General features: G+C 46.8%; 1 protein-coding gene across 1 annotated transcript in view; it reads right to left on the minus strand.

Annotated features, from left to right (window-relative positions):
* Positions 1–27,257, minus strand: part of CORO2B (coronin 2B) — a 126,737-nt gene that overhangs the window by 45,859 nt on the left and 53,621 nt on the right. The window contains exon 2 of the mRNA XM_063090375.1: positions 22,144–22,344. Within this exon, the coding sequence (XP_062946445.1) occupies positions 22,144–22,344 (201 nt within the window). The remainder of the gene's footprint in view (positions 1–22,143; positions 22,345–27,257) is intronic.

Raw genomic sequence — 27,257 nt, forward strand, 5'->3', positions numbered from 1 at the left:
CTGGTGGGACATTCCGATGACCTCACCGGCTTTCATGGCACATCTGTGCAGGGGATATCTCCCACCCACTCTCCCAAAGCCCCCAGCGGGGAAGCTCTCAGACCCCAAACGGTGGCTTCCTATCCAGAAAGCCTTGCCTGGCCAGACCACAGCCTTGTGGCCAAGCAGGGAAGCTGTGCTACTGCCCTTCCACCAGCAGAGGGCGGTGGCTGCGCTGCTGTCGGCCGCATCCAGCGCTCTAGACTGCGTGGAGGGAACTTAGCCCACCAGCGCCTCCTAACCTCGGTTCCTCAGACACTGCGGCCTGGGTGTGAACGCTCCCAGTCAAGTGCAGTTCACGACTGCGCCAACTCACTTAGAACATTCTTTATGATGAAAATCCACCTCCTTGTAAGTTTGGCCATAAGCTTCTCGTGCTGATTCTGGGGCCACAGAAATAGTCAACCACTTTTTACTTTGCCAGCTCTTGGGAGTTAGTTGGAGTCCGATGGAGTTTGGATGTATTGTCCTAACAGAACTCATGTGGACATCTGATCCCCAATGTGGCAGTGTTGGGAGCTGTTTGAGTCATGGGAGCAGATCCCTCATGAATAGATTAAAGCTCTCCAGGGTGGGGTGGGGGTCCTGAGTGAGATCTCACCCTATTGTTCCCCTGAGAGCTGGTTGTTAAAAAGACCCTGGCACCTCCCCTCTCTCTCTCTCTCTCTCCTGCTTCCTCTCGCCATGTGATCTGCTTGCACCCGCCAGCTGCCTGCCGCTTTCCACCACGAATAGAAGCAGCCTGGGGCCGGCAGCAGATGCAGCTGTCCCAGAATCGTGAGCCAGACAAACCTCTGTTCTTTATAAGTTACCCAGTTTCAGGTCTTCTGTTACAGCAACACAAAACGGACTAATACAGAGTCCCTTTGCCAGTTGGCCACCCACAGTGCTATGTGACTGGGCTAGACACTTCCCTTCTCTTTATCTCTTATCACCTAGAAGAGGAAGGGATGGATCCTGATGAATTCTGAGGCTTCTAATTCCGACATGCCCCGTTCACAGGCACCACTGTATAGCTGTGGGTAGAAGAGGGGCGACCGTGCCCCCGTCTCCTGGTTTGGGTTTCTAGTTCACAGTGGCTCCCAGGCACCCGTTTGTCGCCCTCCAAGCTACCGCTTGTTCTTAGACCCTTTCCCTAGGGGCGTGGGTTCTCCTAACTGCTGCGTCCTCATCTCCACCTCCACCTGAGCTCATCCTCAGCCCAAGCCACCCGACGCTTCCACTAAGTGCCATGTGAGGGGCTGCCGAATGTCACTGAACTCACAATCCCACCTGGAGTCCCTGGCCACTGGTGGGGGCGGGGGAGGTCAGGTGCTCGAGGTGGCAGGTCCCTGCCTCATAACGCAGAGGGCCAGTTGGTTGCCTGACCGGCCTCATTTCCTGCCCCCCTCTCCCCAGGCCTCTCCATCCTGTCCAGGATTCACCCTGGTCCTCCTGACACCTTTTCTTCTCACTTCCAAAGCTGGGCCACTGCCTCACTTGTGGTTTGTTTTGAGAGTCAAATAGGCTCACTGTCCTTTAACTTTAAAAATTACACAAAGAAAACAACTTGGAAAACACCACACACACAGAAAGAACATACACACACCCACCCCCAACTCCAAATTACCAAGTTGTTCTATCACTATTATTTTTGGTGTAGTTTTCTCAAGCTGCACTCAGGAACAAGTGGAGTGGGGTCCTTTCACCCCTGTTCACTATGCCTGTGGGCCCCCATCATGCTCTCCAGGGCTTCCAAATTCAGACCAGTCAGAATTTTGTGAGCTGACGCATAGCCCTTCACCGCCCTCGGACACCACTTTTTCCTATGAAGCTTTAACCCTGGGATGGCCCCCTGTGATCCCACCTCCTGGTGTACACGCCCTTGTGTAGTCAGTCCCCTTCCACCTGTACCAGGGCTGGTCTACGTTACTAATAGAATGTGGCGAGGACTGTGAAAAGACTAGGTTTCTGCCTTGGGCTCTCTTGCCCTCTCTTGGGTCACCTCTCATCGGAGGCAGCTTCCATGAGGGAGGACATTTAGCTTGTGGAAGGGCCCAGGTGGTGAGGAAGTGAGGCCTCCTGCCAACAGCCACAGGAAGGAGCTTAGAAGTGTATGTTCCCCCAGTCGAGCCTTTGGATGACCACCGCCCCAGCCAACAGCTTTAACTGTAATAACATGTGAGACCTAAGCCAGAATCACTCAGCTAAGTTTTGGGATAATTTGTTATGCAATAGTAGAAAACTAACACAGATATATTTTCCATTTGTTGGGAGGGAGGCAGTACACGCATTACCATCTCAGATTTTGATATGGGAAACTGAGGCATGGAGCAGTTAATCCATGTGGGTGAGGCTTTCACTCACATGTAGGTCCACAGCCAATGAGGAGTAGACAAGATGCACCAACTTTCCTGGGTCCCAGACTGTGGACACAACCCCTGACATTTCAGAAGGTCCCTCTACACTTTAAAAAAAAATAGTTAAAAAAATAAAAAATAGAAAAATTGGGAAATATAGATGAGGGATAACTATTATTATGTCCTGGTGAATATCAGCTCCAGTTTATGCCCAACTGCAGAGAGTTGCTGTTTTTCCTGTGTCATTAAGTATTTTTTTGACATCACCATTTTGTGGCTGCCCTGTATTCCATAGTATGGTTATGTTACAACATATATTAAGCAATCTCCTACTTTTGGATCCATAAGTGATTTATAACTTCCAATACTCTAAAAAGGCTGCAGTAAACATTGTAGTTGAATCTCTGCACACATTTGTGAATTTTTAAATTTTTTTTATTTATTTATTTTGGCGGCCAGCCAGTATGGCGATCAAAACCTTGACCTTGCTGTTATAACACCGTACTCTAACCAGTTGAGTTAACTAGCCAACCTCACATTTGTGAATTTTTTAAAGGATAAATTCCTGTAAGTGAAAATGTTGGGTTAACAGGCATGCACTTAAGGAAAAATGCTTTTGCTATGAATTTTTAAATGCACTTCACAAAGGTTGCACTAATATGTACTCCCATCAGCAACTCAAGGGAATGACCATTTCCCCACACCCTTGACAGCACAGGATATTATAACATTTTATTTGCTTATTTGGGGATGAAAATAATATCTCATTTTCATTTGTAAGTCTTAGATGTACTCAGGTTGATTATGTCTTCATTTGTTTATCAGACATTTGCATTTATTTGCTTGTGAATTTCCTGATTATACAAGGTACTCACTTTTTTTCTAATGGGGTATTTATCTTTTTCTTAACAATTTATGAGAGCTCTTTGTATATTAGCGATATTAACTCTCTGAATTAATTCTTCATCACATTTATTGTCCCTTTTCACTTTTGATCCATCTGTAAAAACTAATGATTCTAAATAATTCTAAGTGGGCTTCTCAGTTCCAATCCAGTTTTCTACCTACTTAGTTATCTATAAACAATGTTTTTAGTAGCAGGAAACTGTCAGGGTTTCTTTGTTGAGCCCCCAAACCACCCTTGGAACGATCTCTTCAGTAAGTTCAGATTTATTTCTGGAGCTCAGGGATATAAACCATAGTTAACTCAGAGACAGCCTCACCCATTGCTCTCAAAGAAAGTGGGGCCAAAAGTCAGGGGCAGCCACGGGAATGGACTCCTGTTAGGGCTCCTAGTCCTGGCCCCCTCCTGTGTTTACGCAAAGCACTGCAGCTTTCTTTCAGAGAACGCATCCCACCCACTGGGCCAGAAAATCTACCCACTCTTCGTACCCACTTCCCGCATTTGCCCTGGCCAGAGACAGGGTCTGTTACAGTTCCCATGAGGGAACCTACCCATTTGCAGGCAGGCAAAGGTACTGCAAACACTCAGGTGTGTCCGGAGAGATGAAGCTTGACTTCACCCCAGCACACAGTCCAAGAATGAAGATGGGGTGCAGCTGCTCAAGTCCAAGTCCTGTCTCAGGCTTTCTAAGCATTACTGTGTGTATTTCTTCATTTAGTCAAGTAAGAGAAAACCTTGCGCTTGAACCCCTCCAATGGCTTCCCATCACACCTAGAAGAACATCCAAACTCCTCAGCGTGGTCTCCAAGCTTCCAGGCAATCTAGCCGCTCGCCTTCTTGCCTTGGGCCACAGCAAGACACTCTTCTCCACAGTCTTTACGTGACTGGCTCCCACCCATTCAAGTTTTCAGAGAGGTCCTTCCCCAGCTGTCTTATCTAATGTCGTCCTCTCAAGTCCCTATCACATCACTGAGTGGGTTTTTTTCACAGCACTTACTACTGTGAAATAATCCTAATTACTTGGTCAAAATAATCTTAAGGACTATTTGTCTCCTTGTTTATTGTTTGTCTCCTGACTAGCCCACACAGTCCCTGAGACAGGCGCCTTGTCTGGATAGCTTGTCTTTCTTGTTTGCGTGATCCAGAAGGTTCTCTGGTCTCCCATAGCTCCCCGCCCACTCTCTGCCACCCCAGGTCATGTTGCAGACTGCAACTTTAGGCACTCCATGGGGCAGATGACCTGGGCCATCTTGCCAACTGAGGCTCATCATGTGTCAGGTACTCTGCTAACCTCTTGGCCCATATCACCCCCATTTAATTCTGGTGCTATCACTTTCCAGCTGTGTGACTTTGATGGTTACCTATGATTCCTGTGCCTCTGTTTCCTCATCTGTAAAATGGGGCAGCCCCCATTTCCTGGGTTGCTATGAACATTTAGTAAGACAGGATGCATCAAGGTCTTAGGACATCCCAGACCTGTTGTACGTGCTCAGTGAGTGTGAATGATTACTGTCTTCATTACACCCCTGCCAGGTAGGACTTATTACTTCCAGTTTATAAATAAGAAAGCCAAGGCTTTGGTGTCTAGTAACTCAACTAGAAAGTGGCTGAGAGACAGGATTCTAAGTCCCTGAAGCCCATGATCCTCACTGCCATGTATTCTAAGAGATCTGGTGGAGCCCGGGTGGGGCGGACTTCATCCAGAAAGGGAGGGGAAGACTTGGTGGCTCTTTAAGTAGGGAGGGCCCCGTGGGAGTGAGGGGAGATTAAGGAGGAGCGAGGCTGGGGAGAGGGAAGCCCAGGGCTTGTTTGCCAAGGGCCTCCCTCCAGCAGGGGCTGCACCTGCACTGCCACTGACACTGCAAGTCATCTCTGCCTCAAGGAGGAGGAGGAGAGCTGTAACTCACCCCAGGCCACGCAGCTAGTTTCTGATAATGCCAAGACTGGACCCAAGTCTGCCTGACTACAAAACTGGGTACTTTTGAACCCAATGCAGTGATTGCAATAGTACAGATTGAAAATGACAGTGCAGAGACCCCCTGTCCACACAGGCTTATGGCAGGCACAAAGCTCCCCTGGCCCCTTCCTTACCCATCTCCCAACATTAACACCCCAACCCCCAGCGCCCACACCTTGCTTTCTACTGCTCTATCCCAGCTGTCCAGGAAGGGCTCATTGGGGGAGGAGTGAAACACCTTCTCAGGCCACTTCCTTTTCTTTGTCTGGGACTCTGCCAGGAGGAGTCAAATGGGCAGGAGTAGGAGACAGAGAAAGAAGGAATAAAGGAAATTCCGAACAGCTGTCAGGAAAGAAAGGGTCTCCTGGAATGCCATCACCCCTTCTCTGGGTCCTGCAGGAGTTCAGAACACTGGGGGGCGGGCAAGGCTGATGTCCTTTGCCTGTTCTCATTTGAACATCACCCCACCCACCTCACGTCCTAAATCTGGGCTCCCCCTACTTCTGACACCCAGTGACACTGTGGGCAAGGCACTAAGCTGCCTGGGGCCTTACATTCAGTATTTGTACATCTGAGTATCATCTGGTGACTTTCCACATGCCAGGTCTTGTGCCAGCTATGCAGAATGTTCCCAAGGAATTCTCCCTCTGAAGCCCCTTCCCCACCTCAAACAATTGGAGCATCCAGCATTGCCAAGTATAGTAAGCTGTTAATGGTAGAATCTAGGTGGTGTTCACTGCAAAACCATATTAACTTTGCAGTAAGTTTGAAAATCTTAATAATATAATGTTGGGGGAAAAATCTACCTTTCTCAAACCAAAGTTTTTAATGGTAAATATGTGATGTATTGTGATCAAAGTTAGGAACAAGATACCACTGTGATTTAATACTTTTCTAGAGGTATTAGCCAATGCAATTAGAAAAGAAAGAGATACCAGAGGTATAAAAGTTATAAATGAACAGATAAAATTATCACTACTTGCAAATGATAAGACAGTGTCCCTAGAAAACCCACTGAAAAACTGCTATAAGCAATTTGTGAATTTAGTAACATGATGGAATATTAACATACAGAAACCCATGGCTTTCAACTATGCAATCACCATCTAGCACATACAATGGGAAAAGAGTTCTATATACAATAGAACAAAAAAAGTAAATACATGTAACAAGAGATGCATAAGAGCTATGTGAAGAAAATTTTAACGCTACAAAAGAACACAAAAGACTAGAAAAAATAAACTATGTTTATAGATAGACTCAACATCCTAAGATTGCCATTCTCTTTAATTTAATTTATAAATTTAATATAATTCCAATAAAAATACCAATAGGATTTTTTTGTATCTATATAAGCAGAATCTAAAATTAAATATTAAAATAAATAAGCAAAATGAACCAGCTAATGTCTGAGAAAAGACAAGTGGTGACTATCCCTGTTAATATTGTTGGGGCTTGGAAAATGATATCCCAAAATATGGTCCTTTGGGTCTCTGAGCACTTTGAATAAAAGACACTGGAAGGCCTTAGAAGCTGCATTAGAGCCAAGAACTTGCCCTAACCTTCTCTTGACCCCCACCCCCAAGTGCAGGGAGGGGCTCTCTCTGGAATTTCCCTTACCTGACTGAAAAAAAGCTACTTCCAAAAGAAACACAATTGTCTTAAGATTCCCTCTCTAGGAATCCCATTAAACAACCAGGAAAGATTAACCACCAGAAAAGAGAAACGACTAAAAGTCATCACCACACCAGACAGACTTTTCATCTGTTCTTCCAAGGGAGCTCTGAGACTAGTTATTCTGTTTTACTACTGTATATTATTCCACTTTTTGGATCTACCACAATTTCTGCTGATAAATGTTTGGATTGTTTCTAGTTTGGGGCTATCATGAATAAAGCTCCTATGAACATTCTTATTCAAGTCTTTTGTGTTGGTATGCTTATTTTTCTTGTGTATAAACTTATGAGTGGGATTGCTTGATCATAGGGTAGACATTTGTTTAACAGAAACTGCCAAGCTTTTCTCCAACACGGCAGTAACACTGAACACTCCCAATAGCAGCATATGAGAGTTACAGTTGCTCCCTGTTCCATCAACACTTGCAATTGTCAGTCTTTTTTTTTTCTTTTTTTTGCAATTGTCAGTCTTTTTAAATTTTAGCCATTCTGGTGGGTGTACAGTAATAACTCATGGTTTTAATTTGAGTTTTCCTAGTGAGTAATGATGGGCAAAGCATACAAACTATTTACACACAAAAGAAATGCAAATAGATCTTAAACATATAAAAAATTTCAAACTCAGTCTTAATAAAAATGCTAATTGAAACTACTATGAGAAAGTAGCTCCTTTTCACAGACTTATTGGTTATTTGGATACATGCAATGCCCATTCACATCTTGCCCCCCCCACTTTTTTTGCCCATTTTAAAATTCAGTCATATATTATGGTTATAAGTCCCCTGTCAGATATATGAAATGCAAATATTGCCCCCCTGTCTGTGGCTTCCCTTTTCATTTTCTTAATGGATCTTTTGATGATCAAAGGTTTTTAATTTTGATAAAGTTCAATTTATCAATTGTCTTTGCAGTTATTGCTTTCTGTGTCCTGTTAAGAAATCTTTGCCACCACAATGTCAGGAAGAAATTCTTGTCTGTGTGTGTGTGTGTATGTTTCCTGGAAGAAAGCACATAGCTTTTGAACTATTAACTCAACTTCTAAGGATTTGGTCTACAGACATACATGCACACATACGAAACAAGGCAGGTCCACAATTATTCTCTGAAGCACTGTTTGTGATAGTGAAAGTTGGAAACAGTCTAAGTGCCCATCAATAGGCAAAATGTGGTTCAACAAATGATGGTACATCCAAGCAATGGGGATACTGTGTAGCTGTAAAAATGGACAAGGAAACTTTTTCTGTATTTGATGTGGAAAGATCTCTAAGATATATAATTACATGAAAAAAAGCAAGATGCAGAGAGGATGATGTAGGTAGTGGGCTATCTTTGTGTAAAAAGGTTTTCCAAGTGGTCTTCAAAAAGTTCATGGAAATATGTGTATTATCTTTTAATTCTATTTTTCGTGAACTTTTTGAAGTTCCCTATTAGGTATATATAAAATTTTGGAAAGACACTCAAGAAACTGATAATACCAGTCGCCTCCTAGTGGAGGAACTGAGTAACTGGAAGCTAGGTGTGAGAGGTAGACTTTTCTCTGTACGTCCTTTGCTTTTGAAGTTTAAACTGTATGAAGGTTTTGCCTATCTGAAAATAAGTACTTTTGTATAAGTAGATTCGTTATTTTAAAGAGGTAGGCTTTTCCCTTTGTGGATGTTGGTGGGTAAGGAAAGAGCTGGAGCAAAGACATGCAGGAGGGAAACCTGGCTGCAAATTTCCCTGTGTCTGGGGACAGTGAGAGCATGTCACACACCTGTGCCCAGGGTCTCGCCAGGCCTCAGTGCTGCATTCCAACCAGCAGGGGCATTTCAAAGTACCGGGTATAGGCCCTCTCTGGACCAGCCTGCAGCACTGAGTCCACAGGGAAGTACCTACTGCTGTCAGCACTGTGTTGGGGGACTTATTTATCCTGTGCCATTTAAACCTTGTTTCAATCCCAAGGGGCAGGTCTTAGGAATGACGTCTACTGGAAAGAGGACAGTGAAGCTCAGAGAGGTTAAGTAACTTGTCCAAGGTCACAAAAGCATTAAGTAGCCTAGATGGACGTAGGACTGTATATCCTTTCCTCTCTGGAATTCTATAAGACCAGTGGGAAAAGGAAGTGTGGAAAGAGTTAAGCACCCAAGAGTAAGCCACCTGGCTCTTCCCTGGCTCTTCCTCGGCCAGCCCCTCCCCCTTCCACCCAGGTTGTTGTCTGGCCTTAGCCCCATCCACACACACCCCCACCCCGCCACCCCACTGCCACCAAAGGAAGGAAGGAGGCACAGATGGCAGGCGAGGAGGAGGCCCCCAGCCAGGCTCACCCAGCTGTCGCTTTGGAGAGTCCCATGCATCTCATCATCCTCCTCCTCCTCCTCCCTCAAACAATTGGGAGCAGGCCAGCCCGGCCCCAGCTGTTCCCTCTCCCTGGTCTAGGGCTCCTGCAGACCCAAGCTTCAGGGGACTTTGTCTCTGGGGAGGAGAAACACACACTCCCAGAATGTCAGAGCTGGGAAGACCTCAGGGCCAACATCTCATTTTACAGATGGGAAACTAAGGCCCCGAAAGGCAAAGGGACTTGCCCAAGGATACAAAGAACCAGGCAGAGAAGTCAGCTTTCTGACTTCCAGTGAAATTTAGGATTTGGGAGTGTCCCACAGGGATGAGAGGTGCTCAGGCCAGTTGAACTGCCCCCTCCCCACCAACCTTCATCTAGAGTACTTCTGCCTGTCCTGATTTTATATGACATTCCCCTCTGGTTATATTTCCAGGGTCTTTAACCTGAATGGGTCCACAGAGCTTCAGGAGGCCTGTGAGTTTGGGTAGAGTAACACTTTATTTAGGGGGAAGGAGTTTGGGGGATAACTGGGTGGGGGACATGGGGTACAAAAGTAATTTCTGGTAATGGGTATGCTGCCAATATGAATCTGGCCCTCACATCATGGGCACGAGGGGTGACAATTAGCTTTGTATCGCATGAATATTAATAATAAAAAAAAATTTTAAAAACAAAAAAAACCACCCAAACTTTATTTATATTTTCACTAGCCTCTAACTGAAATTTCACATTTTCTTTCTGTATAAATGTAGGTGACAAACCCCAATAGAATGAGCTGAACCTATGATATTTTCATCAAGAGACATCATAGATATTTTCAGATCACGTCTGCTACTGCTATCTCGAAATATTATTTATGCTCATCACTACTTTGAAATTAGAGTAGTTATTAGGCCTGATCATGTGATTTAATGCATTAATATAAAAACACATACTACTATTTCACAATTCTGGTATACATTTTGATAATTACATTTCAATATAATTGGTTTCTTTGTAAACCTGTTTATTTTATTTTATGTACTTAAAAACTTTATTCCGTGAAGGGGTCCATGGGTTTTTCTAGACTGCCAAAGGGGTCTATGCTTGCCCTCCCTGAAAAAAGTTAAGAACCTGTTTAATTTGAACAAAAGTTTCCAGTATTAAAAACTAGAGTTTGAAAACTTTGGAACTATATCTGTGACCTCACAAGATTGAGGCTGAACTTTCTTGAGATAAAGGAATAAGCTTGGGGTGGGGGTGGGAGTGGAGAACTGGTGCCTGCTGCAGAGACTGAATTGTGTCCCCAAAGTTCATATATTAGAAGCTTGATCCCCACTTAACTGCTGAGTGTGGGAAATCCTATTATAGTAATTGAAAGGTGGGGCCAGGAAGAGGTGAGTAGATTGTAGGACTGTGCGTAGTGAATGGATTAGTAATGGTGGTCAGGGGTGTGGTTCTGAGGGCTTTAAAAGGAGAGCACATGAGAGGTTAGTAGCTCTCTGCTCTGCCATTTTCTGCCATGTGAGACCCTAAGTCACTGTTGCCACCACCAAGACCCTCACCAGATGTGTTCTCTGGACTGCAGACGTCTCAGCCTCTGAAACTGTAAGCAATAAATTTCATTTTCTTTATAAATCACCCAGTTCCAGGGAGTTTGTTGTAAGCCACAAAAACAGACTAATATAGTGCCCTGGGTAGGGAGGGAGGTCACCAGGGCCCAGCAGGTTGGGGAGGCTTGCCCTGTTCCAGGCACCTTCCAGGCTTTATGTTACACCTCACTGAGGAACGGCCGTGGAGTTGGGACTAGCATTTCTCCCATTTTGCACCCACGTAAACTGAAGCACACACCATTTAGGAACTTGCCCAAAGCACATGGCTAGTAATGGTGGAATGGGGATTTGAGCCTAGGCCTACTGATGCCATATCCTGAACTCCTAATCACTGGGCATGCTGCCTCCCTGTCTGGGTAGATGGAAGCTTCTCCTAGGAAGTCCCTAAGATGTTGCTGCTGCCTTGGTGCTTCTCTCGGTGAGTATAAAGGGTGCAGGGAATAGGATCCTGAAAGTTTTGCTGCCTGGATCAATTGTTTGACACCTAAGGCACTAACTAGCTATGCAACCTTGATCAAGTCTCTTGTCCTCTCTGGGCTTTAGTATCTCCACCTATAAAATGCATAGTTCTAAGCACTGCCACCCCCTGCCTTCTCCCTCCTGTGTTCACCTGATGACCCACTTGAAAACATAGGCACAGGTTGCTTAGCAACTAAAATCAAGATCTTGGCTGAGTCAAATGGAAAGGGGACAACACAGGCAATGAGTGCTGTGTGATGCAGTTGGCAGAGCTGTCTCTTGTTTTAAGAGGCTGTGAATGTGTGACCAATCCTTTTTCCTCCCCTCCCCGCATACCAATTAAGGGGACCTTTAAGAGCCTTGGGATGGGGGTTGGGGGCAGAAACATGAGGAAGTTTCCATCCAGAAATGGAAACTGCCCTAAGGACTAAGTCAGGCCTGGAGTTTCTCAGGCCAGGCAAACAGGCAGCCATTGTCTGGACGCTGCCATTAGAAGGGCCAGTGGTAGGGTTTTGGTCAAAGCCTCCAGGCCCCGCTGGCCCCCGGGAAGATGCTATTTCAAACCAGGCCACCTTAGCTCCACTTCCCAAGCCCCTCATGCACCCTGTACCACGTTTGTTCCTGGAAGTGCTGGGAGTCATGGACACGGGAGGAGGAAACCTCTAAAGCTACAGGCTCGGACTTGACAGAGTAGGCAAACCTCCACCTGGCCTCTCTTGAGGGGCTTGGGGATGGCTGCCCTGTGTGGACAGATCTCCCTGTGGACTGAAATTCCATTACTGGCAACACATTCTTTTGGATTTCAAGAGTTTGGTCTCATTAAATCTCACCCTAACCATAACCAAACCCAAAATCCCTTGGTAAAGGAAAGCCACTGTCATCAACACCTTAGCTGATGGAATTTTGGACTCTGAGAAGCGGCTGAGTGCAAGGGATTCCAGGGAGGGGGCCCGAGGGGCCCAGGCATGTCATGCAATCTTGGATAGGGCACTTCCCCTCTTTGCGACCAGGATTTGCTATGGACACAACAAGGTATTTGGAATATGTGATCAGGTGGGGTCCCCTCTGACTCTGGCACTGTGTCAATGTAAGAATAGAATTGGGGAACCGGGCACATGAGCTATGGAGGGGCTGGATTGTGAGGACTCTGCGGCTTCAGGCTGGCTTAGAGCACAGACTCTCAAACTCATGTTCATTTAACCGGCCTGTGCCTCAACCTGAGCCAGCTAGATTCCAGAAAGCCCCTGTTCCGAATTCCCATTTCCTCCCACCAACCTGGAACTTATTATAGTAATAATAATAATAGAAGCAATACAGCTCGGATTTATCAAGCACTTGCTACATGCCAGGCACTGTGGAAAAAGTTTTATATGCCTTATCCCATTTAACCCCGGCAGACAGCCCAACTCCAGATAAGGAGACAGGCTGACTTTGGAGGTGCCCCCCAGGGTCCAAAGTGGGCTCATGCCCCTCCCCAAACTCTCCCACCTCTAGGCACTCAGCCTAGTATAGGCACATCAGTCATGCCGCCTGGAGACCACAAATGACCAGGCTATGGGTGCTTTCCCCTCTAGGCAGGGTGATGGCTCACTGCAGGGATGCTCAGGGACTGTACTAGACAACAGAGACAGTAGCAGGAAGACCAAAGGCAGGCCTCCCCATTGCTGGCTGCAGGCTCTGAAGCCCACCATAGCTCACGTAGCTATTACAGGGACTGGGTGGACCTGGGAAGGGGAGGTGATGGGCAAAAGTCTTGGCATTGCCATAGCTCCTATTTACTGAGCACTCACTATGTGCTCAGTGCTTTACATAGTACCTTATTTAATCATCATAGCACCCTGAGAAACAAGTGCCATTATTATTTCACAAATAGGGAAACTGGGGCATAGAGAGGTTACCTGCCTAGGGTTTCACAGCTAAGGAACAGAGCTATGATTCCCAAAGGTATGAGAGGCTCCAGGCCTTAGGAGGAAAGTGGGGAGCAGATCAAGCAGACTGGCAAACTGATTTGGAGTCCAGGCTGGTGCCTCTGGGAAAAGGTAGTGCCCACGGCCCAAGTTCACAGAGTCCTGGTGGACCAGGCACTATTATTTCTATCCTCATACTGGCTCTACACGGAATGAGAGGAATAGAGCCAGAGAGACACTCAGCTGAGGCCCTGGCCTGAGGCAGAGGGATGGATTCCTTGACCTCCCTGCCACCTACCAGCCAGGCTGCATCCCTGGCCCCCTGGACCCCAAATCCAGAGAAAGCCCATCCCACAATCTTGAAATAAAATAAGGGAGAGACACTTTCATTTCTGCTGAAGAGCTTGCCTTCACTTTTCTCAAAAATAAGCAGCCATTCTTCCAAAAAAGGAAATAGCACAAAGCAAGGCTGTCAATCTCAGGGCCCAGACAAATGGAATAAAGTTGCAACTTCTCTCTCTCAGAGCACAGTCCTCCCCCTTTCCTGAAGTCACTTTCTGTACATTCAGGCTGTCACAGGCTTTGAGATGCAAATTGCACCAAGAGGAAGGAAGGCAGCTTGAAGAACAAAGAACAATTGAGGAAAGATTTGAAAAATGGATTTGAAAAAGAGGGGACCTCAGTGCAGAGAGGAGCAGGGATGAAGATTCGAGACTTTTTTCTGGAGGAGAGAAGATGTAAGGAGCTCAGTGCTGATAGTGGGGAGTGATGGGAGAGGTACAGAATTCTGGAATCGGAGGGAAGGCTTGGGGTGAGCAAGGCAGTTTGATTTTATTACACTCCTCAGCACTGGGCTGGACACCTTTTCCCCCCTTCTCTAACATTAGGCTTCAAACATGCTGTGAACCTTGAGGCTAACAGGTCCATCAACACCCGGATTCAACTCCAGAGTAAGACCAGCAGGGTCAGGCAATACCATTCTAAGAGCTTTAAGGGGAGAAGGCAGCCCCCTTCCATCTGGGCAGCCCCTGCAGAGCCCCACATTCTCCCTGGGGCCTGGAGGGGAGGGGCTTCCAGGACCAGCAAAGAGAAAACCCCAGCTAGAGAGGATGAGGCGCCGTGCCTCTGGGACCTGGCCTCAGGCCAGGCCAGTGCCCCCTTACTGAGTACCTACTGTGAGCCAGCCTCTGTGCAAGCCAGATATGTTTCTCTATCCCTGGGGGCTCTCAGTTCAGGAAACACAGCTAACTGGATTGCAAACTCCATGCAGACGAGGACTTGGTCTTTTTTACTGCTGCATCCCCAGTCCAGGAACTCTGACTAAAACATAGTAGGTGCTCAGTAAACATTTGTTGGATGGAGGAATGGATAGATGGATGGATGGATAGGTGAATTATCAATAGATGGACTAACCACTTAGAAAATAAGGAAACATGTAGAAAGTGCTCTAAAGCTATAGACACAAAATGCCTCTGAATGGGTATTGGGATGGGAAAGGCTTCGTGGAGCTGGCAACATTTGAAATGGGCTTGAGGGAGGAGAAGCAGCCAATCTTGTATTCCACACAGCGCCTAGCAGCACACTGGTGAGGACGTATTTGAATAAAATAGTGTTAGAAGGGAATAGAATGTGAGAGCTAAAATGAGCTCTAGAGATCATGTGGCCCATCCCCATCATTTTGCAGAAGAGAAAACTAGGACACAGGGAGGTTAAGTGACTCACCTGAGGTCACAGCACACCTGAGTGGCAAGGCAGAGATTCAAGCAAAGTCTGTCTCCTTCTGGAGCCTGAGCTCTTAGGCACCATCCCGTGCTGCTCTCCTGCTCCAGGGCCCTGTTCTCCTCACTGAGATGCCTTGTGGATTTGTACTACCGTTCCTGCCTCACCCATCTCCACCACCCACCCCCACAGGGCTGGAGAGAACTGCCCAGCCCTGGTTAAGCCTCCCACCCCCATAGACCAGAGATTGGAGGAGAAGCAAGAGGAGGCCACACTGACTGGGGTGGGGAAGGAGACTGCATCACTCCAGCCCTGCAGACCAGGGCAAAATGTTCTGCCACCAGATTGAGGCTGGGCAAGGTTACAGGGACAGGTGCAGAGAATGACTCCCACCTGGAGACCAAGCCCAGCATCCCAATCCCAGAATTGAGCAGCTCCTTTAGAGTGGAGTTACTAGTTACCTTAATTATATGCAGCTAAATCTGAGCATAAATTAATCAGGATCTAGTCCCCAGAGAAGGCAATAATGCCTGTCATTTTTAACTGCTGGCAAGGAGAACGTAAGATGGACATGTTCAGAAGCTCCCCCCACCCAACGTGGAGTTGGTTCCTTGGGCAAGCCATGGGCATGACCTTCCCAGGGAGCTCCCACCTCCCCAGCCCACCAATGGGACACTCACTGGGATGCTCAGAGACCAGGCCTGATGGTACTACGGTCCCCATGGCATGGCATGGTGCTGGGGGCCCTATCCTTGCCCCATGACCAAAGGAATGACATTCTCTTGTCCAGTCCCCTGCTCCAAGACCTGCCCTGCCTCTCCTTACTGACTAGAATTGTTGCCTCATTCTTCAGAGAGGAAGCTTCCCCGAGATCTGCTGCACTTGTGTGGAGTTTGGAAACATCTGCTCTCCTGGCTTCCAGAAGCACACGTGTGGTGTTGGCACATCAGAGGAGCACAATAAAGTATTGGCTGAGTTAATGGTCACAGAAATCCTTGAAGACATTCAAATGGCAGTAATAGTAATACAAGGCACATCTATAAAAAATGCTTTTCTCTAGCTCTCTGTAAGGTGGGCAGGCATGTGCCTTGGAGAGCCCTGAGTTTCAATTCTGACTGCTATTTGTGTGCTGCACAGTCTTGGAGAAGTTGCTTGACTTCTCTGAGCCTCTGTTTCTTCATCTGTACAATGGGGAGAATTGTACTTTCATCATGAGACTTGAGGTGAGATTCAAAAAGAGCAGGTGTGTTAGACCTTCAAAAACTCTTCAGGTGTACAGCCAGGACTGAGAATGTCTGGGTTACAGGGAGAACCCAGACTCCTGATAGAAAGGCCAGGTTTCTTTCCTTTCTTCCAGGTGCCATTGGGGTAGCAGGTAGAGCAGGTAGGGTTCCAGGTAGCTCTGTTTCCAGCTCTGGTCCCCTTGCAGGCTGAATCCGGAGGTGGCAGGCAGCCCTGGTGGACTGCAGCAGGAAAGGGCGGTGCACCTGGGGAGGCCCCAGTGGTTAATCAGGCCGCTGGGCACAGTGCCTGATCTCTGGAATATTCATAAGGCCCCTCCAGCTGTGCCAGGCAATCAGGGTGCTGATTGCTCCCCCATCTGCAGCTTAACATTCCACTCCAGAGAGGCGAGAGCTGGCAGCTGAATGTTAACTAGGGAAAAACAGGCTCTGGCCTTCACAACAGCAGCCTGAACAAGAGCCCAGGGAAGACAAACCTACTCCTTCGAGATCTGCCAGCCAGCAGGAACTTATCTGCTTACCAGCGTCAAGGGCAGAGGAAAGAGTCATGGACTTAGAAATAAGTGAGCTGGCTTGGGGTCCAGCTCCTGTATGACCAATTGTATGCTTGTCTCTGCAGTCTCAGTTTCCCCAAGTGCAAAATGGGGAGGTTCTACCTACTTGCTCAGAGGATCAGTTAAGACAGGGTTTGCTGGAACTCGAGAGCACTGTGCAAAGGCAAAGTGTCACTGTTTGTAGTTGTTGTGCACATGGCTTCCTAGCCTGTAGAAAAGCTTTTAATCACAAATATTGAAATCTCAAGAATGCTGGCTTTAGGGAAACTGAACACATGGAGAAAAGATCCCTAGATGGTTCTGAGCCTCCTCCAGAGATTTGGGGGTCCTGGGCAAGTGCTATTCTCTTCTGGCCCAAACCCCTCAGAGAAGAGAGAAAGAGATGAGGAGAGACACCTGACAGTAGAGGGAAGAAAATTTCGGAAAAACTTACCAAAGCAGACAATGTTCTGTGGCCTGTTGGTTGCTGAGGATGATAATTTAGAGCCTAGAGCCATTTGGTGTAGAGACAAAAGCGTGCCACTGGGAGTTCCCAGCTCATAATTAATGCTTAGAGTGATGATTTGGAGTGGCCAAGAAGTGGCCAGACTCTTTTCTGTGTTTGTTTTCTCTTTGGTGGCTTGTCAATACAGGGATCTAAACCCTTGACCTTGGTGTTATTAGCACAATGCTCTCCTCAGTGAGCTAACTGGCCAGCCCTGTTTTCTGTGTTTGTATTGAATAATATAGAAAACTGTTTTTAGGGTGATTTCTATCAAATTGATGAGAAAAATAACTGGAGCTTAAAATAATGTAGACTTCTTGCTATGGATTGAATGTCCCCCCCAAACTCACTGAAGCTTGACCCCCATTATAATAGTGTTAAGAGAGTGGGAAAACCAATTATGGTATTTGAAAGACAGGGCCTGATTAGATTGGATTGGAGGACCTTGCCCTAGTGAATGGATGGATCCATTTGTGGAGTAATGGATTGATGGTTTAATGGGTGGTCATTGGCGTGGCTCTGATGGCTTTATAAGGGGAGCAAGAGGCAGGTTAGCTCTCTTGCTCAGCCCATTCTCACTACGTGATACCCTGGTCGCCACGTCACTCTGTAAAGTTCCCACCAAGAATGAGACCCTCACCAGATGCGCCCCCTGGACTGTGGACTTAGCCTCCAAAAACTATAAGAAATAAATTCTATTTCTTTATAAATGACTCAGTTTCCTGTATTCTGTTATAAGCAACAGAAAACGGACTAATACACTTCTCCTTCCTAGAAAATGGACCAGCATGGAACAGCTCATCTCTACTGGTGCCAGATAAATGAGGGGGTTCTGAATTTGGCATTCCCTCTTCTCGCTTCCCTCCTCCCACCAGGCCTGAGTCGCATGCCTGCGGGCTCAGCCCTGACCACAAGGGGCAGTAGCCCGACAGCCTTGGCCGAGCAGGAGGGAAAGGCCCACAATCGCCCCCTTCCTAAGCAGCCCTTCTCTGAGGAGCAGGACCCTGCTCCACACAGTCTCAGGTACTGGGTCCTGCCTCAAACTCCCACCCAGTCAGAACACCACCTCCATCACCGCTGTGTCCTCACTACAGACACTTCAGTTTGGTCTGATTTTTCTATAGCGAGCTCACGTTCATGTGTTACCCTGGGAGAAAGCATTTACAGCACACGTGAGGGAGAACGGATGTTCACATGCGTGAAGAGCTCCATCTGACGGGCAGCACGGCAGGTTTACCGTGTGGACGGGGCTCCTCCCGGTACCCAGGTGAGCACGGTGAATGGAGCCCCTCTCTGTGCTGCAGCCTCTGAAACCTCAGGGCCTCCCTCTTCACATCAACGAAATCATTTTTATGGTTTCTTTTCTAAGGTACAAAACATTACATGTTCGTTGTAAAAAATTTAGAAAATATAGCTAATGAAAACGAAGAAAATTGAAGAGCGCTCATGATCCCGATACTTGAAGATAACCACTTTTGGCATTTGGTATATTTTCTTTCAGTCTTTTCCAGATAGGTAGATGAATATATAGATTTTTTAAAATGTGATTAATCATATATTGGCTTTTTTTTCACATAACAGTGTATCATAAATAGTTTTCTTTCATTAAATATGCCTCTGCTCAGTGGTTCTCAAAGTGTGATCTGGGAACCCCTGGAGTTCACCAAGATCTTTCCAGGGAGTCTACTGTGTCAAAACTATTTTTATAATAATACGAAGACATTATTTGCCTTTTTACATTTTTGAGAGGCTGCACAATGTGTGCTATCACAATAGGCTGAATGCAGAAACAGATAGGTGAACCCAGCTGTCTTCTATTAAGCCAGACTAATATTGAAGAGAGTTGCAAAAGTGTAAAATAATGCCATTCTTCTCACTAAATTTTTTTTTGTATTGGAAAGTAGTTATTTTTCATAAAAATGTGTTTTTCAAGGAGAACATGAAATGGGTTTATCATTATTTGAAGTGAATTAATAGACACTTAAATTCCTCCATTTTTATTCTGAATATGCTTAATATTGATAGATATAACCCCCATAAACAGAAGTTCTTTGGAGTCCTCAATAATTTTTAAGAGTGTAAAGTAATCCTGAGACGGAACATTTGAGAATGACTGCTCTACATCATCAGTTTTAATGATGGCACTTTTGTGTGAACGTTCCTTAATTTGTTTACCCCTTTCCCTATTGATGGACTCTTGTGTATGTTGAGTGTATGTATCTGTTTGTACACATACCACATACTTCTACATAGACAGACTTATATTCTGTAGAGTACTTTCTTTTTTGCTGTCCACGAAGTGTTTACAAAATAAAGTCATATTCTAGATCAGAATTACTGACAGTATAAAATTCTTTGTTATCATTACAGAAACTGAGAGGAAGAGTTTAGAGATGTTTAAAATGTTTATTTTAAATAAAATACATTTTATTTCTGTTACAAAAAATAAAAAGTTAAGGTTTGTGAAAAAAAACGAGTACTAAAAAATGAGGCAAACTTTTTTTTACACTAAAGTGGAATTGCAGGGCCAGAGGACATGCACCTTTAAATATTAGTAGATATTGCCAAGTTGCCTCATTTACATGTCACCAAGAGTGTATTTGAGCACCTGTGCACTCACACCTTTGGCAACACTGAAGATTATTAGTCTTTTAAATCTTTTCTGATTAGTAGATTAAAAGATATATTTTGTCTTCTGTGAATTTCTTATTCATATCTTTTGTCCATTTTTCTTTCGAGTTCTTTTTCTTACTGATTTTTCTGGAATTCTTTACATATAGTGGATATGAATCTTTGGTCTGTTACATATTGCAAATATTGTACTCAAATATGTGGCTTGTCTTTGAATTTTGTATAGGTGTCTCAATGTAGTACAGAAACTTTATTTTTTAAAACATTTATTCTAATCTATTAATCATTTCTTTTATGGTTTTGGAGATTCTTGTCTTGCTCAGGAAGCCTTTCTCATTGCATACTTTTAAAAATGCTCTCCACCCTCCGTCCAGATGCAGGCAAGAAACACAGCACGCCCGGGGTCCTAGGCAGGAGCCAAGGGCAGCATCCTCCTCCGAGAAGCAGGCAAGGAGCACACTGAGAACACCGCTTCCTCACAGGTGGCCCATCACAGCCATTGCCACAGCCACAGCTGCTGTGCAGGTGGCCTGCCAGACACCCAACTGCAGTGACACAAGGAAAGTCACCAGCCAAGACAGGAAAAAGAAGAGGACGTCTCTCTCCTCAAAGCCCACTCCAGCGTAATAGAAGAAGCAACTGCTCTACCGTGCCCCTGCTTTATTTCTGATTTTAGTAATTTCTGTCTTCTCTCTTTTTTTCTTGGGCAGTCTAGATAAAGGTTTGCAAATTTTGTTGATCTTTTTAAAGAATAAAAAAAAAAATTAAGCAGTCTACAGAGAACCAAAAACTAAATAAATAATGCTCTCCATTTTCATCTAATACCTTACAGCTTTTTTTTTTTCTTTTTCTTTTTTTAAATGTTTCAATCTTTAGTCTATCTGGAATTTATATTCGTTATGGTGGGAGACATCGACTGCGGACACTCACGAGCCATAAAGTAGAATAGTGGGGGGTGGCAGCAATGGGTTTGAGCCCTAGTAAGAACCAGCTCACGTGTTCCTGGGGACCTGTAGGCCCACTGCAGGTGCACGGAGCTGAGCTAGTCCCCAGGGCAGACAGAAATCTGAGACCATTGGTTCGGGAGGGAAGGCGAGCTACATTTCAAAATCCTTCTAAATGTCATAGAGCTGCTGTGGATCTTTGCAAAATCAACAGCAGAACTGACAACTTTCCCAGGAAAGTATAAAACGTCTTTAATATGTTGTGTGGTTGGTTCACAAGGAACTTCAAGCCTATTATCCCACTTGATATCACCACAGCAGATGTAGGCAGAGGAGGATTTACGATCCTAGTTTTACCTTACAGGAAAATAAGGGGCAGAGAGGTTAAGTGACATGTCCAAGGTCACAAGGCTGGCAAGTAGCCGTACCCGGACCGCTTGCCACCTAGCCCACTGCTCCTCAGATCTCTCTGTGCCTCAGGCTCTGTCCTCAGGGTCACTGCAGCCCCCGTTTGGTGGAAAGGAGGATCTGGCCCAAGCCTTTTCCAAATCTGTACTCCCCCACTGGGGGTAGGAGAGACTAGAAAAATCCATCCATCACCACCAGCTGACAGTGAATTTAGGGAACCAAGGCTTCCTTGCACATGCACCTCCTCCCCACTTTGATGGAGGGTGGGAGTGGGGATGAGTCAGGCTGGGAAGAGGGAACTCAGCCATAAATAAGTGGGACTGACAGCGAGCACTTTCCCTGAGGCGCGTGACCTCCCATGGGCCTGCGGGGACTCTGCCTGAATGGCTACAGCTTAAAAATTCATGACTAGGCCTTCTTTGTAGATTTAATCTGCTATATTCACATAAGCAACCACAGAAGGTGGAAATCTTTAGATAGGAGGTGGGGAATAAAGGAGAAGGCAAATTATTTATATTCTCTTAGTGAAGAGCAATTTTTTTTTAATGAGTATGACATTTTTGCAGATGCTCAATGTACCAAGGCTGGGTCTTCACGCCTTCCAGCTCCAAACCAAAAGGACATGCAGGACACAGAACTGTAGAGCTGGACCTGGTCTTGAAGATCAGTGTGCTCCAGTCCCTCAGGTAATGAAACCCCATGTACACCAAGGAAAGTGACTTGTCCACGTGCACACCTTTGGGCAAGCTCTGGAAAGAGATCTCAGGTCTCCTTGATCATTGGCCTACACTAGTTCTGTTGGATCACAGGTGAGCCCTAAGGATGGCACAGCCCTGGACACTTGATGAGGAAGTAAAATGTGGCTGGAGGGAATTCAGAGAGAAATAGGGGCAACAGCCCAATGGTGACCAAGGAGGGATCCTCTGTGCCCTGGAGCTGTACCTGGGGCGAGGGAGATATGGGGCCACCCACCTGCTCCAAGGGGATGATGAGGAAGGAGCCACCTCCTGCACTCTCAGTGACAATGGCCAGGAAGCGGGCGTTGACAGCGCAGAAGTGGTTGTCATGCACATTCTTGGTGATGGGGATGCCATCAAAGCAATGCTCTCGGTTGGCCACCTTCCCATAGACATTCCGGAACTTGGAGCTGCGGTATTGCGGACGCCAGGACATCTGTAAGAGGTCAGGAGAGACAAGGGTCAGGCTGGTCACTGCTTCATGAAAGGCCTGGGTTAGGCACCAGGGGAGGGAAGCTGCTCTTTGGGGATGCAGGAAGTGAGCGAGTCCTGGTGCCTGCCCCTAGGAAGGAAACAGAGGGGAAAGTGGCCTCCAAAAATGCAGGGTCCACTACATGCCCAGCCCCGTGTTAGAGGACTTCCTCTTTTAATAAAGTTCTACAAGAGCAAATACTGGCATAGGGCATTCACATATTTCCTGCTTTGGGTGCACATGTCCATCCCACCTTCCAGAAGAGTTGTAGGGTCCTTCCACTACCAAGGAATGTGTCGTGTGATAGAGCAAACCAACACCATGGATAAACTCCTCTAAGTTGTGTCCGAATTGTGCTCTATTCAGTACCAGCGGTGTAGACCAAGGAGGCTGGGTGTCCACAAAGATTGAGAACAATGCCCATAGCGGCAGGGGGGTGGTACTGGGGTGTGTGTTTGGGGGTGTGTCCCATGATGCTTAAGGAGGCAAACCACCATCCATTATCATCCCACCTGTCTGCCTCTGATTCTCTCTAGAGTCTCTAGTCCACAAACACACCCTCAGAAATCTCTTAGTCCTACAGATCATCATCATCTCTATCACCACCACCGCCATCAGCAGCAGGAGCAGCCCAGAGAGTTGAAGCATCTTGTTTAAGGCTGCACAGCTGAGTAGGGCCATGAACACAGATCTCCTGACTGGAAATCTGAGACTCTTTCCTATACCAGACTGCCCTTTGGAGCAAAGTTTCTCAAAGTGTGGCCCATGGATCACCTGCATCAAAATCATCTGGGGGTGGGGGAGGTCTCTGAGCCTCCTATGTCATTTATTAGAAATGCTGATGCCTGGTTCTCAGTCCAGACTTACTGAATCCAGTACTTGGGGGTATGGGGCCCAGAAATCAGCATTTTAATTCAGTTTCTTGCCCAGCTGCTCTGTGAAATGAATATGCTTCTGGCCCTGCAGACTTTGCCCTATCGATACTGTTCCCTCCCAACAGAATCTCCTGATGTGCCTCGAGTCTCCCACCCAGCTCAGGACAGAAGGGGGCAAGCTAATTTCTTCACCGAAATTTCCCAGGGGAAGAAAAACAAACAAAAAAACCCCAAAAGGAAACACCACCACAGAATCAGGAAACCAACTCTGGGAATTTGGCTGAAAACAAAACTGCATTTGATTTAAATAAAGCCAGGAGCTAAGCCACAAAGGCCTCCTTATTGAAGGAAGAAGTTCAGAATCCAGTAAGGAGAATTGCAGGGAAGACTCCTCACCTGCAGGCAAATCCTCCTCTGCTTTCTGCCCCCACGCCTTCTCCACACCCCATGGTCACCTTCCGTCCCAGCAGGGCCACTCTCCCTACTCTCCACTCCTCCTATCTCCCTGCCTTTGCTCATGCTGTACCCCTCTCCCCTCTGCCATCTGTCTCTGCTGATTTCTGCCTAAGACTGTCTGGATAAAGTCATGCTGGAGAGGCAAGAGCACTGGGTGGGAGCCTGGTGGGTCCCTGCTGACTGTGTGACCTCAGGCAAACCCCTTCTCCTCTCCGGGTATCTGGCTCCTCATCAAATGACATCAGCAAGTCCCAAAGTGGAGTCCCAGGTGGTCACTCAAGGTTCCTTTACATGGTACAGAGATCAAATATTAAATTTAGTAGCAGTGTGTTCATTTTAATTTGCATTAGAAAAAATATATCTTGCATGCCAAATCCATGATTTCACAGATCCTACAGCTAATGAGGTGAAATTTTAAAAAGTGAATCAGTTCAAAGAAAAATACAGTATGAAAAATATAGTATGGGTGGTTGATGGACCTAGCAAAAGTTCAGTCTGAGGTGGGAACACTGAGAATTGCTCTGTCCCTTCAGGTAGAACATCCTAGATTCCACAGTTCCCCTAGAAGAGAACAGCTTGCTCATTCCAACCTCCTGTTCTTTGCTGGTGTAGTTCTGGCCTGGAAGGCCTTCTCCTCTCATCTCTGCCCAGCCTGATAGGGTTTGGATGTATTGTCCCTGAAAACTCATGCAGAAATCTGATCCGCAATGTGACAGTGTTGGAAGCTGTTTGAGTCATGGGGCTGGATCCCTCATTTATGGATTAATGCTCTACTTAGGTGGGTGGATTAATCAGTGAGTTCTTGCTCTATTAGGTCCCCTGAGAGCTGGTTGTTTAAAAGACCCCAGCACCTCCTCTCTCTCTCTCTCTCTCTCTTGCTTCCTCTTGCCATGTGATCTGCTTGTACCCACTGGCTCCCTGCCACTTTCCACCGTGAGTAGAAGCAGCCTGAGGCCCACACCAGATGCAGCTGTCCCAGAATCATAAGCCAAATAAACCTCTGTTCTTTATAAATTACCCAGTCTCAGGTATTTTTGTTTTAGCAAAAAAAATGGACTAATACACAGCCAAACCTCAGCCCTCAGGGTCTGACTCAAATCTGACAGATGTAGCCCACAACAGCCTCACCCAGCCAGCACCTCTCCCTTAGCTCCTAGCCTAGACCTTGTCTCAGGTTCTCCCGTCCTGGGGGTGGGTCTCTGCTCTGTGGTCACCGGAAGTGACCCAAGAGCCTTCTGAGCAGGACCAAAGAATGGTCTGTGTTCTTCCTGGGCAGCCCAGATGGGTCCTGGGGGCTGTGGGGAGACCAGCTGGGCACCTGGCCTGGTGGCAGGCACAGCCCCTCCTTGAAGGGAGCCCAGCCTAGCAGGGGGTACAGACCAGTATAGCTCAGCCTCTGCCAGAACACAAGGCTCAGGGAGTACTTCATAGCCCAAGTCCAGCAATCAGGGATCGCAAGTTCTCTCTCCAGCCCCAGCATGGCCTGAGGCTGGGCACCTGGGGTGGTCAGCATGAGGCCTGATTATAGACTGAGTGGCCCAGTTCTGTGCTCTTCTCACTGCAGACCTCACTGCAGGGTCTCCTGGCTGACTGTGGGGAAGGGTAACAAGAACTGGACTAGGAGCTATGCATACCTAGATTCAAGTCCCACCTCTGCTGCAGACTAGCTGTGTGATTGGGCAAGCCACTGAACCTCTCTGTGTCACCTCCATCTACTCCTATATAAAGGAGGCTAATAATCCCACCACCTCCAAGGCTTGGGAGGAGTCAATGCCAAGCTGCCCGTGTCGTGCCCAGCACAGGGCAAGCTGACCTGATGGGCTCTCTTGTGTCTGTTTTCCCATCTAACTTTACCCTTTCCTCCTCCACCCTCCCCCTTCCTCTCCTTCTTCCTGCTCTTTCTGCTTTCTCCCACTTTGCTCTTCTCTCCTCTCTCCTACAGCTCCCCAGTCCTCGGGTGTCGATACCAGAAAGAGGCATTTGTGGCAAAGGCTCCTGATCGGCACACTTGCATTCCTCTTGAATGATCCCTTACCCACAGCCCAGCTAGCACTTCTGAACTGGATGCTGCACCTTGGGGGCACAGCCCTGAGGCTTGGGGGCAGCAGGCACCTTCTCCCAGTGAGCATGACCCCCAGGGTTGGACCCGGAACAAGGCAGGCCTGCTTCTTGGGAAGAAGGTAGAGTCTTTCCAAAGGCTTGCTCTCAGCAAGACCGGGCTGTTCTCTCTCTAATGGCTGGAAGGCTGGGACTAGATTGCAATGGAGATTCTCTCTGCTGGACCTTTGGATGGGCCAGGGGGAGGAGGCCAGGGGCCCTTGCTACTCAATGGCTGCACATCCCTGGGCATGCAGCTCTGCTCCACACAAACCCACGCACAAGGGTTTATGGCGGAGCACTGAACTGAGTCTGCAGCCCTGAACTGGAGACTGCAGCCCTGGGCTCCGTTCCCTTTTAGACTACTGCTAACCTTGGGGAAGACACTTTGCCTGTCTAAGCACCAGTTGCTCTTCTCTCTCCTCTACCCCCTCTCTTCCTTTCTTCTTTATGGAAGTATTGGGAAGGATCTTGCAAAAATCATGACTCCTGCCTCCTCATTATTTCAGCACACATTTCCTACATCAGCACATCGTCATTATCACATCTAAGAAAACTGACAATTCCTCAATACCATCTAATATCCAGTCCATAATGAAATTCCCCCAAAATATCTTTTACAGCTATTTTGTCTTTTGAGCTAGCATTCAAGGAAAGGTTCATGTGTTGCATTTGGCTGTGATCTCTCTTTCACCTCCTCCCACCACCTATATATATATATATTTTTTTTAATGGCGTTAACTTTTTGAAGACATCAGGTCAATTGTCTTATCAAATTGCCTCATGGCATCACCAAAGTTGTTCCTGTATCCCCTGTAAGCTTTAGGAGTTAGGTCTAAAACCTTGATTGAATTAAGGCTGAAACGTCTCCATTATTAATCTCTTGGCTTTGGGCAGGGGGTTGGTGAGAAAGGAGAAGAGAGGGCCTAGGAAATGTGTGAGCATGCACCTGGTCTGGCTAGTGACAGTGAGGCTGGCCAGAGCCAAGGGTTTTTTCTGGAGGGTGGTGGACAGAGGCTGAAGGCCTGGGAGGCCAGGTCAGGCACCAGCCACACTGTGGGCCAAAGCCTGGCATCCGCAAGCCCTGGAGGTCTGACCTTTCCACCCTCCATTGCTAACAGGCTGAGCTCATTCTGAGGTCAGATGCATGGTGTACAGGCAGGAACAGAAGACACTCCTCCCTGTTCTGCCAGAGGGAGGAGGCCACACTGCCCAGACAAAAGGAAATCAGTGAGGGCAACCAAGAGGTGCCCTGAAAATCTGGCCCTTTGCCCTTCATCCCCAAAGCCTCGCCCAGATCCCGGAAAATTCCCCCCAGCTGCTTCTACGGAGGGTGGGACCCATGCTTTCTCTCTGAACTTTTCAGGACCAGTGAGCACAAGATTAGGACACATTTGAGCTCAAAGAAGCTGCCTGGATAGGTAGTGATTTTCCCGTCCCTGCAGGAAT

Source organism: Cynocephalus volans, chromosome 3 (assembly GCF_027409185.1).
Source record: "Cynocephalus volans isolate mCynVol1 chromosome 3, mCynVol1.pri, whole genome shotgun sequence".
In the NCBI taxonomy this organism is placed as follows: Eukaryota; Metazoa; Chordata; class Mammalia; order Dermoptera; family Cynocephalidae; genus Cynocephalus; species Cynocephalus volans.